This window comes from Equus przewalskii, chromosome 23 (genome assembly GCF_037783145.1).
Source record: "Equus przewalskii isolate Varuska chromosome 23, EquPr2, whole genome shotgun sequence".
Taxonomy (NCBI): domain Eukaryota; kingdom Metazoa; phylum Chordata; class Mammalia; order Perissodactyla; family Equidae; genus Equus; species Equus przewalskii.
Window position 1 is genome coordinate 14,398,496 of NC_091853.1, and position 15,226 is coordinate 14,413,721.

Sequence of the window (15,226 nt, forward strand, 5' to 3'; positions counted from 1 at the left end):
TGCAAAGATTTCTTAGAAATGACACCAAAAACACTTCATCAAAATAAAAACTTCTGCTCTTCAAAAGATAATCTTAAGTGAATGAAAAGAAAAGCAACAGACTGAGAATATATTTACAAAAACATCTGATAAAAGACTTGTATTCAGAATATATAAAGAACTCCAGTACTCAATAAGAAAACAAACAGCTCAACTTAAAAATGGGGGAAAGATCTGAACAGACACTTAATCAATGATGTTTGGGTGGCAAATAAGCATGTGAATAGATTCTCAGTATCATTAGTAAGTACAGAAATGCAAATTAAAATCACAGTGAGCTAACACACACCTATTAGAATGACTACAATTAAAAAGATTGACATATTAAATATTCGAGGAACAAGAACTCTAACATCTCATATGCTGCTGGTGGAATGTAAAATGATATAACCACTTTGGAAAACAGTTTGGCAGTTTCTTACAAAGTTAAACATTCACCTACCATATGAGCTAGCCATTGTACTCCTAGGTACTCACCCTAAGACAGATGAAAGCATGTGTCTGTGTAAAGACTTGTACACAAATGTTCATAGCAGCTTTACTCATAATGGCCTAAAACTGGAAGCAACCCAAATATCTATCAACAGGTGAATGGAGAAACAATTTATGGTATATCTATACAATGGAATATTACTCAGCAATAAAAAGGAATAAATATTGATATGTGGAACAACATAAGTGCATCTTAAAATAATTAGGCTTGAAAGAAGCCAGCTCAAAAAAGAGTGCATAATGTGTGATTTTGTTTACCTAAGACTCTGGAAAATGTAAGCTAAAACAGGGGCCGGCCTGGTGGCTCAGTGGTTAAGTGCATACATTCCGCTTCCATGGCCCAGGATTCGCTGGTTTGGATCCCGGGTGCAGACATGGCACTGCTTCCAAGCCATGCTATGGTAGGCGTCCTACATATAAAATAGAGGAAGATGGGCACGGATGTTAGCTCAGGGCCAGTCTTCCTCAGAAAAAAGAGGAGGATTGGCAGCAGTTAGCTCAGGCCTAATCTTCCTCAAAAAAGAAAAAGAAGAGAGAGAAAATGTAAGCTAATATATAGTGACAGAAAGCAGATCAGTGATTGCCTGAGGATGAGGTAGGTATGTTAAGAGGAAAAAGATTACAGAAGGGCATGAAAAAATTCTTGGGGTGATAGATATGTTCATTGTCTTGATTATGGTGATAGTTTCATAGGTGTTTAGATGTATGAAAACTTATCAAATTTAACACTTCAAATATGTGTAGTTTATTGTATGTCAATTTAGTCAATAAAACAGTTTAAAAAAAACAGGCATATCATAGTCAAACTGCTTGAAAATAAAAGGTAAGAGAGAAATTTTTAAAGCATCCAGAGAGGAAAAGCATAAATTGTATACTTCAAATATGTGCAGTTTATTGTCTGTTACTTATATTTCAATAAAGCAGTTAAAAATAAGAAAATGAATTTTAAAAGATCAAGATATTTTGGAATGCATATAGAAGTGGTAAAGCAAAGGAAAACATGGAGGTGGTTCTCTCTCGTGAGGAGGAAGGTTTTGGGATCTGGTAGGGATAGGGACTTTAAAGGTAATGGAAGTGTTCTGTTTCTGAAGATGGGCGATAGGTTAGTATGCTTTATTACTTAATTTCTAACAGTCCAAATCGTTATTTCTGTTCTTTTGTATATATGATAAATTGCATAATTTTTAAAACTAAGGAAAATTCTTTTTGAAAAATACAAATGACCATCTTCCTTCTGGATGCTTAGGATGCTAGTCCTAAGCTAACAATACAGATATCTACTACTGATAAATAATTCAGAGGTAGTCTCAGTGCTTTTTTTTGTTTGAAGGTTTTTAGAAAACATTTAAAGTGTCTTAAGTGTAATATCATCTCTAACAATGACAAAAGTTTTTAGTAACATTTATAGCAAATATTTAAATCCATAAGATTCTCTCTCTCCATGTTTTTCATCCCTTTACGTTTAAAATATCAGGCACTTTCCTTTATTTATTTTAGAAAATAGATTTTAAAAATCATTTTCTAAATATAAAATTACATTATAGTAGAGAAAAATATTTTTTAAGCTACAGACCCTGTAGCTTAAGATTCTTAAGCTACTTAACCTACTGTAGCTTGAGATTCTGATACGCCAGTCTCTTGAGAATCTCTAGTGTATACTTAAAAATTCACTTTAAATTACCTCAGTATAATAGTGTAAGTACTATCAGAAAATAAGTGTTCTTATTTTTACCATTTTCTCTAATTATTATTCATAGTACCAATTATGTGAACTCTAATTGAGTAATACTGAGTTAGAAAGTTTAAAGAGATATACATTGTAAAAATGAAATTTCATCTTAAATCTCTCCTGTAAGAAAAACCCAGTGTGTGTGTGTATATATATATAATTTGATGCCTAAGATTATAATCTTTTTCATTTAGTGACTCAGATTTCTGAAAAAGAATTCGAATAACTGACAACTCTCTTCTAGTATTATAGAATGATGAAGGATGTTATCTGTTCAGATTTATAAAAATTCAGATCATAAAATATTTTTGTTTTTGTGGTAGAATTTTCAGGCTCATACTACTGATTTATTACAGCTTATACTGAATGTATTCAGTATTTTGCCCTATACCCAAAGTGCTGTTTTTCTGTCCACAGCCTGCACCAGCATGGACTACTTTTAGAGTTGGCCTATTTTGTGGAATATTCATTGTACTGAATATTACCCTTGTGCTTGCCGGTAAGTAGTTTAAATTTTGAATTAAATTATTCTTACTAATATGCCTTTGTCGTATTCTGTCCCTCTGTAAGAAATCAAGCTTGCAACTACTAAAGCTACTGAAAGAGATCTGTCAGGGCTAAGTATTTTGTTCTTAGAAATGATGTGTTCAGGAAGAGGGATTTGGTCATTTGTTTTGGTTTGGTTTTCCCTTTGGGTATAGTTATCCTTTAAAATATTGCTAGTTTATGACTTCTTACTCTCCATCATTTTCCGGTTTTTATGTACAACTTCTTCAGACTTTTTCAGAGTTTGGTTATCAAGAACCCCAGCTCCTTTGATTATGGATGAGAGTAAATAAGATATTACAAAATTCATATACTAAAGCTCATTCACTTTGCTTTTTGGAGACTCACATTCTTTCCAGAACCTATTTATAATTACTTTGCATATAATTTTAAGAATGTTGGTTATATAATTTCCTAGTCAATAGCAGTTGTAAGTCAGAAAGAGGTAGGAGGAATTGCTAGAAGCAAGTACACTCCTAACATCAAGAAATAATCTAACAGCAAGGGAGGCATAATCTTACTAAACCTCCCAACAGAATTTGACATACCCCTGAGCAGCATTTGATGTTGTTGATCTCTTCTTGAAATTCTTCCTTCAATTGGTTTTGCTAGGAAATTGCACTCTGCTAGTTTTCCTATTAAACTTCCCTGGCAGTTCTTTCCCAGTCTCCTTTGCCAGCTCTTCTTTTTTTGTGACGTCTAAATGTTGGGGAGTACCACTGGGCTCAATCCTCAAATCTCTGTAGAGAATGTCTACATTCATTTCCTACCCACGCCGTCTTATTCAAGCCTAGATAGATAGCATCTATATGCTAATGACCCTCAAGTATATATACTTTTTCCTCTGAAGGATATCTAATTGGCTACTTGGGTGTCCAATAGGCATCTCAAACTCATGTGGATGTATTTTTTTTTTTACCTCCACATATGCTTTCCCTTCCATATGGCCTCACCGTTCGTGAATTTCTCAAGCCAAAAACCTTTAGCATCTGTCTTCCCTGATACCCCATCTTCAATCCATCAGCAAATCCTACTGCTCTGTCTTCAAAATATATCCTGAATCTGACCACCTCCACCAGTGTTACCCTTGTCTAAGCAACCATTTCTTACTTAGTATACTGCAACAGTTTCTGAACTTGTCTCCCTGCAGCCACTCTTGCCTCCTTATAGCCACTAATGTCTTTTTTTTAATATAAGGTAGATCATGTCACTCTCCTCTTCAAAATCAAAATCAAAATTTAAAAAAAAAGGCTTCTCTCACAATAAAATTGAAACTTCTTACTATGGCCTATGAGACCCTACAGGATCTCACTCTTAGGGGTCTTTCTGACCTTGTATCCTAGCGTCCTCTCACATTCAGTTTCTCTTAGTTTTACTGTTTCCATCCACTCTTGTGTTGTTACTCTTCCTTCACTCCCAGCTGTGAGCCCTTGCATTTGCCTAAAAGGCTCTTCCCCAAGATGTCTACCAGGCTTACTCTCTCACTTCTTATAGTCTCTATTCAAATGCCACCTCCTCAGTAAGGCCTCACCTGATCACCCTACACTAACATACCGTGTTCTATCCCTTTAGCCTACATTAGTTTTCATCAGAGTACTTGTAATTATATGACATAATATTGCATATTTATGTTTCTTATCTGTTTTCCCACTGGAATGTAAGGTTCTTGTCTCTCTTGTTCACCATTATATTTCCAGCACATAGATCACTGCCTAGGACATAGTGTGGGTTCAAAAAATATTGGTGAAAATTTGAATGGATGGAAGAGAAGGACAGAGATGAAATCAAATGATATACAGAAAACACACACACAAACAGCAAGAAGACAGACTCAAAGGTTCTTGCAGTAGAGGGCTTTTAATTAAGGTCAAAAATCCTGGTATACCTCAAGAGCCTGTGTACTTATGCTTATAATGATAGCTATCATTAAGTACCCTCTGGGAGATAAATAAGGATAGACAGCTAGCTTTAACTATATTTACCCTTTCTCCCTTATACACACACAAAGATCAAACAGAAGGGTTCTGAGGTGAAAGAACATAATGCACAACGTGAAATGCATAAACCACACACATTAAATAAATCAGACTGTTTCAAAAAAACACAATCTATATTTACAAAAGAAAAAACCTTATTATCATTAATCATTAATAAATTATGCTTAGTGAAGTCTGCAAAGAATACATGACTTAGATGTTAGTGAATAAATATCCATTATATTCTGTTTTGGACTTTGAGTAATCATAATACTGCCTGAACAAGGAAGGTCTATATTACTGTTATCCTTATTCCTGACTGCAAGAACTGTATATTTTTCATTTTTGTATTTCAAGTTCCTAGCAGAGTGCCAGACATATAGCAGATGTTTAGGAAATACGGTACTGAACTCATTTCTCATAAACATTCTTCTTAATTAAGATTGTCAATTGTACATTATGAAATTATAACCTAAGTTGTAATGGCTTTTCGAGAGCATGTGAACTTTACCTATTACAATGTGTTTTCATTTGTATTTCTACAGTTCTCCTTCCCACCAAATACTAAAAATTAACTCTAATAATCATGGTCTACTGTAAGCTCATGATCTAATATTGGTATAATTTATGGTCGTATTTTAATCTAGTTCTGTTTGTTTAGGTGAATGCAGTCTATTTAGATAGAATACATGAAGATACGACCATAAAAAACCTAGCCCAAGATTATCAAGCTAGCTGTTGTGGAAGCAACACTGACTTGGATTCAAAAGGCCTTGCCTTGGTTTCAGTCCCAGCTCCACAGTTTGTCAGTTGTTTTGGTTTTAAGGACATCACTTAACTTTTCTGAAACAATTTTCTCATTTGTTAAATGAGCATAATACCTTAAATTTACAAGGTTGTTTTAGAATTCCTTCATTAAACAACTAAATTTTATGTGTCTCACAATTATGCTTGATACCCATGAGTCTTAAGATAGAAAAGAGAATCCCTTTCCTTAGGAAGCCTAGTGTTATGTCAGGGAGATTAAGACAATAATAACATAAGATGGAAAGTGTTAGATGTTCTAAGCAAAGGAACAAATGATTACTTTTAAATGAGAGCATTAGGGAAGACTTTATGGAAGAAATGGCGTTTATGCTGGACGTTGATGGAATGAAAGCATTCCAAGAGAAGGAAACAGTTGAGCAGAGATTTAGTTGAATAGGTAGAGGATGGGGCATAGGAGGAGGGAGTGGATTATGAAGGAGAGAAGTGATAAATGCACCTAGGGTGAAGGAGAGTCTTAGATGATAAGAGTGAAAAGATAGCTTGAGATCAGTTCATAGAGATCATCTAAGAACTCTCAGTAAAACATGCTTATAGTCCTGAAGCACTGCACCAATGTCGAGTATACGGTCTATGTGATGGGAGTTGTTTCTTTCTGTGGGAAAAACTAGTTGTTTGTGTGTGGAATTTTTTCTTTTATTTCCAAGATGAGCGTGGTAATAGCATCATCATCATCATTAAAATAAGAAAAAGAAAACTTCATTCTTTTTATGTGAATGAATTGAAAAGAAGTTTTTTAAAATTCAAGGACAAGTGAGGTTTTTTTCTTTTGTGAATATAGACTATGTTTTTTTTGAAACAGTCTGATTTATTTAATGTGTGTGGTTTATGCATTTAGTGTTGTGCATTATGTTCTTTCATCTCAGCACCCTTCTTTGTTTGATCTTTGTGTGTGTACAGGGGAGAAAAGGTAAATATAGTTAAAGCCAGCTGTCTATCCTTATTTATCTCCCAGAGGGTGCTTAAAAGATAACGGTGTGGAGAGTTGAGAGAGAAACACAGCAGTAGTAATGCATGTACAAGCATGATTCTTTTTTACAAACATTCACATAAAAAAAAATAATGTGCATAATTGCTGTAGTTTCTCAAGGGGACGTGACCTGGTGTTTAATAATTTGTCTGAAAATCACATATTCCAGACATTTAGTTTCATGAAGATGAAAAGTTGCCTGTTTAGATTTTTTTAAATTTGTTCTCTTATAGAGTCCTAGTAACTTTTACTTAATTTGATACAGTAACAGTATACCACATTTCACTTTTTGGTTTGACAAAGATAAGAGTGTGACCATTTAAAGTAAATATAGGGGTGTGAAATAGGAGGTACTCATACACTAGTAGTAAGAGTTGGTTATTGTAGAGAAAAATTGGGCAATATATGAAAAATTTTTTAATACAGTCACCTTGATCAAGCAATTTTATTTCTAGAAATTTATCCCACAAACAGTTGTATGTGGGTGCAAAGACACATATGAAAGGAGGAGGGTATTCATTGCCACGTTGTTTATGATAGCAAAATCCTGGAAACCATTCAAATGTCCATCAGTTGGGAACTAAGTAAATAAATATTACTTTTATACAATGGAATACCATGAAGATTTTAAAATGAATGAGTGAAAATGGGTACAACACTGGAGAACCGTTTGGTAATATCTACCAAAACTGAACATATACTATGCTGGGTTGTTTCTGCTCTTTGGCTAATGTGAATTTTGCTGCTATGAACATGTGTGTGCATGGCTTTGTACCTCTTTTCAGTTCTTCTGGATATATACCTAGGAGTGGAATTGCTCAGTTATAATTCTATGTTTAACTTTCTGAGGTACCACCAATTGTTTTCTACAGAGGCTGCACCATTTTCTCTTCCTGTGAGCAATTTCTACGGGTTCCATTTTCTCCACATCCTCACCAACACTTGTGATTTTCCTTTTTGTTCTAATTATAGCCTTCTTAGTGGGTATGAAGTGGTATCTTGTTATGGTTTTGATTTGCATTTCCCTAATGACTAATGATATTGAACATCTTTTCATGTGCTTGTTGGCTGTTTCTGTGTTTTCTTTGGAAAAATGTCTATCCAAGTCCTTTGCCCAATTTTTTCTTTTTTTTGAGGAAGATTAGCCCTGAGCTAACATCTGCTGCCACTCCTCTTTTTTTTTGTTCTTGAAGACTGGCCCTGAACTAACATCCATGCCCATCTTCCTCTACTTTATATGTGGGACACCTGCCACAGCTTGTGGTGCCATGTCCACATCCAGGATCTGAACTGGCGAACCCTGGGCTGCTGAAGTGGAACCTGCGCACTTAACCACTGCACCACTGGGCCAGCCCCCTTTGCACAATTTTTAATTGAGCTGTTTTATTGTTAAGTTACAAGAGTTCTTTATATAGTCTAATAGGAGACCCTTATAAGATATAGGATTTGCAAATATTTTCTCCCATTCTATAGATTGTCTTTTCGTTTCTTGATAATGTCCTTTGACGCACTAAAGTTTTTAATTTTGACGAAGTCCACTGAATCTATTTTTTTCTTTTGTTACTCATGTTTTGGTGTCATGTCTAAGAATACATTGCCAAATCCAAGATCATGAAAAAAGAGTTTTATAATTTTAGCTCTTATATTTAGGTCATTGATCCATTTTGAACTAATTTTTTTGTATGGTATGAGGTAGGGGGTTCAATTTCATCCTTTTGCATGAGGCTATCCAGTTGTCCCAGAACCATTTGTTGAAGAGAATATTCTTTTGCATTGAATAGTCTTGGCCCTCTTGTTGAAAATCGACCAGCCATAGATGTATACAGTTATTTCTGAACTCTCAATTCTGTTCCATTTTTGTCTACGTGTCTATTTTTATGCCAGCACCACACTGTTTTGTTGTAAATTTTGAAACCGTGAAATGTGAGTCCTCTAACTTTGTATCTTCTTTTTCAAAATGTTTTGTCTATCTGAGGCCTCTTGTAATCCACATGAATTTGAGGATCAGCTTTCTATTTCTATTAAAAAAAGACCGTTGGAATTTTTCTGTGGGTTGTATTAAATCTGAAGAACACTTTGAGAAGTATTACCATCTTAACGATATCAAGTCTTCTAATCCATAAACACAGGATTTCTTTCAGCAATGTTTTGTAGTTTTCAATGTACACGTCCGTCACCTCCTTGGTTAAATTTATTCCTAGATGTAGTATTCTTTTGAGTGCTGTTGAAATTAGAATTTTTTTCTTAATTTCATTTCAGGTTGTTCATTGCTAGTATATACAAAGACAACTGAATTTTGTATGTTGATCTTGTATACTCTGCAACTTTGCTGACTTTATTAGCTCTACGAGTTTTTTGAGCATTCTTTGGGATTTCTATTTATTATTTTTGTTTCCTGACTATTGTAATGTATCAGTGGTCTTTCCTTAGGAATCAGGATGTAAAATTATATATAGTTTTTTGTTTATAACCTCCTAATTAATCTTCTTGCTACTTAACTTGTTACGTTGTAGTCTATTCTTCACATAACAGTTAGAGTAGCCCTTTAAAGTTATTAATCTGGTAATTTCACTTAAGTGCGAAAACTTTCATTGGCTTTATACATTTATGCAAAACTAATGGAATAATGGACTAACATGCTAAAAGTAAAATTTTAGGAAAATTGTTGTGGTGGAAATCTGCAGAGTGAAATGAATGGGGAAAGAAACTGCAGGCAATTTTATCAGGCTCTTGAGATAATTTAGGTTTAGATTTTATTTATGAAAAATTCCTATGCCAGGGCTCTATTATTGAGAATAAAGAGAAAAGACAATTAAAGGAGACATTATGAATTTTCTGACTAACCAATCAATTAATATTCTTTCAGCTATATTTAAACTTGAAACAGATAGAAGTATATGGCCCTTGATAAGAATCTATCGGGGTGGCTTTCTTCTGATTGAATTCCTTTTTCTACTGGGCATCAACACATATGGTTGGAGACAGGCTGGAGTAAATCATGTGCTCATCTTTGAACTTAATCCAAGAAGCAATTTGTCTCATCAACATCTCTTTGAGGTAATCAAAGCAAGACATAAAGTCCCACAAGTATAGTTTGCATTAGCTATATAGCTGGTTTAGTAAGTATTAAAATCCATCTTCTACTTGAAGAGCATTGAGTCAATAAGTAAACATTTTTCTTAGCTTTGTTTAATAAATTGAAGATATTTGTGAGTAATGGTAAAGATAAAAATAACAATTTTCTCTGTCTTTCCCGTCCTTTATCAGATCGCTGGATTCCTTGGGATATTGTGGTGCCTGAGCCTTCTGGCATGCTTCTTTGCTCCAGTTAGTGTCATACCCACATATGTGTATCCACTTGTCCTTTATGGATTTATGGTTTTCTTTCTTATCAATCCCACCAAAACTTTCTATTATAAATCCCGGTTTTGGCTGCTTAAACTGCTGGTAAGTCCAGAAACTTGTGTACCGTTTTTAGAGTGGTATATTGATCATTGGCTTCCTCTAGGATGAAATCAACACTGCTATATTATACAGCTTCAGAAGGCATGGTTCACATTGTAGTCTATGTGATGTCCCAGTTCCAGGGGCAAAGAACATAGCGTGACTGTACCCCTGACAATGCACAATGCAGTGGTCCTGGGAAGAGCACTCATGCATTTTTTCCTCCCAAAATGGAGTATAAAGTGTCCAGGTGTTGAAATGATTTTGCAAGTTAATAATAATTAGTTCATGATTAATTTAATTGCTTCATTATTTAATCAGCTGTGATAACATATAATTTGTTTCCTTTTTTTTTTTTTGGAGGAAGATTAGCCCTCAGCTAACTACTGCCAGTCCTCCTCTTTTTGCTGAGGAAGCCTGGCTCTGAGCTAACATCCGTGCCCATCTTCCTCTAGTTTATACGTGGGACGCCTACCACAGCATGGCTGCCAAGCAGTGCCATGTCCGCACCCGGGATCCGAACCAGCGAACCCCGGGCCGCCGAGAAGCGGAACGTGCGAACTTAACCGCTGCGCCACCGGGCCGGCCCCAATTTGTTTCCTTTTTTTAAAAGTGGTAAAACTATTATTTTCCTGTTATATTAGTATAAGTAGTCAACCAAACATTTTTATGTAACGAAAGATTGGTTCTCTAAAAGCGGTAGGAATATCTTGCCAGATCACCAAGTTTAGTTTGAGAAACCGACTTTGATTCTGGTTTATAATAAATTCTGTGTCTTCTTCCACTTGACATATTTCTTTGTGCTGTTGTTGAGGAAGATTGGCCCTGAGCTAACATCCATGCCAGTCTTCCTCTATTTTTTAGTATGTGGGCCGTCAGCACACCATGGCCACTAAAAGAGCTGTATAGGTCCGCACCCTGGAACCAAACCTGGGCTGCCAAAGTGGAGCATGCTGAACTTAACCACTAGGCCACCCTGGGCTGGCCCCCATTTTACCTATTTCCTAATGCTCTCAAAGTCATGCAGTCTCAGCATTATGATAGAGAATTTCTTTCGAGAACGGTAGCTGTATTTTTTGTGATATTGTAAAGATAGCTCTGAGAAGGGACTTCTGCTTACTCCTATATAAAACCAGCTCTATTTTGAAAATCAATTGTGAATGCTTTCATATAATTGTTTCCTAAATTATGAATAACAATACAGTGAAAATTAGTAATTAAATTGACCAATCTCTACACAAACTTTCAAAATTCCTATATTTGCTTCACTTGTTTATCATCTTATATAGAGTATACCACTTTGAAAACTGTAGTTTTTATTTTTTTTCCTTTTGTATGCCCCTTAGGGTTAGCAGATTTTTTTTTTGTTCTTAACAATACACTCCCTATATATAGCATTAACTAAATTTTTTAAATCTGAAAACATAAAATATGGCTTTCCTATTAAAAACTGTGTAATAAGCGCTCAACAAGTAAAAAGCAACCTATGTTCCCATATAGATAAGTATTTATAGCAATCAGGAAAAGAAAATGGCCAAATCTCCTTGATTGACTTTTTTTCCAAAGTTGATTGTTATTCGTTTGTATTTCTTATTTCTCCCTGTAGGATTTTTGTCACAAATTGAGAATCTTCCTCTTTTCCTCCAATTTAATTAAATATAAATAAATAAATAAGCAAATCATTTCCTTTAAGTGCAGCTCCTCTGGGCCTAACTTTGGGTTTGAATTTTCTGAGTGTGGAATTTAGATGTACAAGAATATTTTGATAAGTTATAAGCATACCATCACCTTTAATATGTTCTGTCATCTTCTAGAAAACATGCTTTTACAGGAGTTTTTTCAAGACAGAAGAAAAGTTTGAGCCTTTTTTTCTCTCTTGAGATTTATACTAAAAATAAATCATTTCCTTTTAGTATGACGATATTGGATTACCTTTCTTATTTTGAGATTGTCATTTTGTCACTAGATTTTGTGGAGCTTTTAAACAGTTATTTGCATTAAAATTGTAGTATTCGTCTGGTTACAAAGAAGTACCTTTAAGGTTATAAAGATCTATTGTTTCCTGACTCAGTTATTGTGAAATCTCTATAAAGTTCTTTTGAAATGAGGTTTGAAAGTCTCAAAAAACTCAGGTGTTAATATGATTGCATTATTGCAAAAACAGGATAATACAGTTGTGTTCATTGTGTGCTAAGTGAGCATTTCCCCTGTGCATCCTTCTTTATGTAAATAGTAAACTATGATTCATGCATGACCAGTTACTCTTATTAGCAAAACGTTTCCCTATTGAGTAGATGTTTATCTATGCATCTGCCGTGTGTTAATAAGTGAGGACTTGTTGATGGAATAGGTAGGCAATGATGATAGAATAAGGAATACTAGAATAATAAAATGTACTATCAGAAGCAGTGAAATACAGAGAGAAGCACTGTGGTTTGTTGAATTTTCCTAGTAATTGTAAACAGGAAAAATGTTGTATATAGATCATTTTAATATTAATTGATTTGTCTTATTTTAATTCAAAACTCACTGAAAAAACTTACCCTTAGACTTATTTTTAGTGAGCTAAGAAGAATGTTTCACCCTGTTTGTGTTTCTCTGATAGAGCTTTTTTTTGTTTATTGAGTTCATAATAATTTACATCAATGTGAGATTCCAGGTGTACATTATTTCTTGACTGTCACCACGTAAGTGCTCCCCTTCACCCACTGTGCCCACCCCCGACCCCCCTTCCCCTGGTAACCACTGAATTGTTTTCTTTGTTCATGTATTTGTTCATATTCCACATATGAGTAAAATCATCTGGTGTTTGTCTGTCTCAGTCTGGCTTACTTTGCTTAGCATAATTCCTTCCAGGTCCTTCCATGTTGTTGCAAATGGGATAAATTTGTCTTTTTTTATGACTGAGTAGTATTCCATTGTAGATATATACCACATCTTCTTTATCCAATCATCAGTTGCTGGGCACTTGGATTGTTTCCATGTCTTGGCTGTGATGAATAGTGCTGCAATGAACATAGGGGTGCATATGTTACTTTGGATGGTTGATTTCAAGTTGTTTGGGTAGATACCCAGTAGTGGGATAGCTGGGTCATACGGTAGTTCTATTTTTAGTTTTCTGAGGAATCTCCATACTGTTTTCCATAGTGGCTGCACCAGTTTGAATTCCCACCAGCAGTGTGTGAGGGTTCCCTTCTCTCCACACCCTCTCCAACGTTTGTTATTTTTAGTCTTAGTGATGATAGCCACTTTAACAGGTGTAAGGTGGTATCTTAGTGTAGTTTTGATTTGCATTTCCCTACTGATTAGTGATGTTGAACATCTTTTCATGTGTTTATGGGCCATCTGTATATCTTTTTTGGAAAAATGTCAGTTCATATCCTCTGCCCATTTTTTGATCGGGCTGTTTGTTTTTTTATTGTTCAGTTGTATGAGTTCCTTATATATTATGGAGATTAACTCATTGTCAGATATATGATTTGCAAATATTTTCTCCCAGTTGGTGGGTTGTCTCTTTGTTTTGATCCTAGTTTCTTTTGCCTTGCAGAAGCTCTTTAGTCTGATAGAGCTTTTTTTAAAACCTCATCCTAAAGTGAAACTACGTTTCCTTCTTTCTTTCTTTTTTTTGGTGAGGAGGATTGTCCCGGAGCTAAGATCTGTCACTAATCTTTCTCTTTTTGCTTGAGGAGGATTGTCCCTGAGCTAACATCTATGCCAATCCTCCTCTATTTTTTTGTATATGGGACGCTGCCACAGCGTGGCTTGATGAGTAGTGTGTAGGTCCTCTCCCGGGATCCAAACCTGCAAACCCTAGGCTGCCAAAGCAGAGCACATGAACTTAACCACTACACTACCAGGCTGGCCCCTACTTCTTTCTTTTTTTGTTTTGCTTTTTAGTGGGAAAAGAACATATGGCACTTGGCTGTAGTGGTAGGCACTGGGTGCCATTTATATCCATATTTAATTTGAATCTGTGGAAGTGATACACGCTATTCCCTTCCTCCCAAAAAAAACTAAAAAAATGTTTATAAGAGATTAGTTTATTTTGATATGCATATTGTATGTCAAATTAGTACAGTTTATTTATGTTCATTAGGTTATATATCCTCTCCCTGGATCTGTATCTGCCCTAGTCAGAAATCCAGTTAGGAAGTGTAAACAGTGCCTCAGATTTTCTAAACAAAAATATCAATTTATTCTTATAGAAGACTACTTAAAGTTTTTAAATTAGAATTCTTTTCTATATAATTTGGAAATCGGTTTTTCCAATATTTTCTTTATTGTATAGTAGCATTTTTACACACATCTCTACTATAAGAATAGATTAGAGAGATGTTTTCATTTAATAATGCACTGTTCTGGACATTTTATATGTATTAATTTTTTTAATCCTTTTAATAACCCATGAGGTTGGCTATTAATCTACATTTTATAAATGAAGAAACCTGGGTTAGAAGTTAAATAAGGTTATACAGCCAGTATGTAATGGAGATGCGATATTAGCCCAGGCAGTCTGGCACCATAGTTTGCGCCCTTAAACACTAACATTTAACAGTTAGACCTGTCAGTCACTTTATCTAAGATATTTAACTTTTATCTAGTGGATCCAACTAATGAAATATAAAAAATCACATTTGGAAAGAATGTAATTATTTACAAGCTTCTCAAAAGTAGAAATTAAAACTTGGTCTCCTTAACTGTTTATCTGCATTAACTTAGAAGATGATGTTAGTGTATATTCTTTGTAATAACTTATTGGTGACTTTTTTGTGTATGTAGGTAAAACATCAGATAGCCATAATTGTCTCTAGCTTTCTTAATACTGTTACTCGATGAATTATTACCATTTTAGTCAAAATCAAAAAAGGTAAAAAGTGAAAGGCCTCAGCCAGAATAAGAAAGGGAGAAGGAGAATTCTCACACGAACAAGAAAGTTCAGATAAATCTGAGATGAAGTTGACTATGTGTAAATGCCAGGGAGTTAGGTATAATCTGTTTATTTCCTCTCCCCTCACCCTACCTCTGACCAAGCTACTAGCTCCCTTCTTTGTATTTCCAGGGCATTTTGTATGTATAGTTGTAATAGAACTTACTACATAGTACTATCGTTATTTCTTTAGATATTTATTTGCCCAACCAAACTGTGGGTCTTTGAGGGTTTTGAGAGTAGAGATTGTTTTATTAATCTTTGTACCTCCACAATGC

The 15,226-nt window shown here is 34.8% G+C and overlaps 1 protein-coding gene across 1 annotated transcript in view; it reads left to right on the plus strand.

Annotated features, from left to right (window-relative positions):
* The window catches only part of XPR1 (xenotropic and polytropic retrovirus receptor 1), a 205,483-nt gene that overhangs the window by 143,121 nt on the left and 47,136 nt on the right, over nucleotides 1-15,226 (plus strand). Inside the window, exons 7-9 of the mRNA XM_070591733.1 lie at nucleotides 2,678-2,759; nucleotides 9,444-9,634; nucleotides 9,845-10,024. Coding sequence (XP_070447834.1) covers nucleotides 2,678-2,759; nucleotides 9,444-9,634; nucleotides 9,845-10,024 — 453 coding nt within the window. The remainder of the gene's footprint in view (nucleotides 1-2,677; nucleotides 2,760-9,443; nucleotides 9,635-9,844; nucleotides 10,025-15,226) is intronic.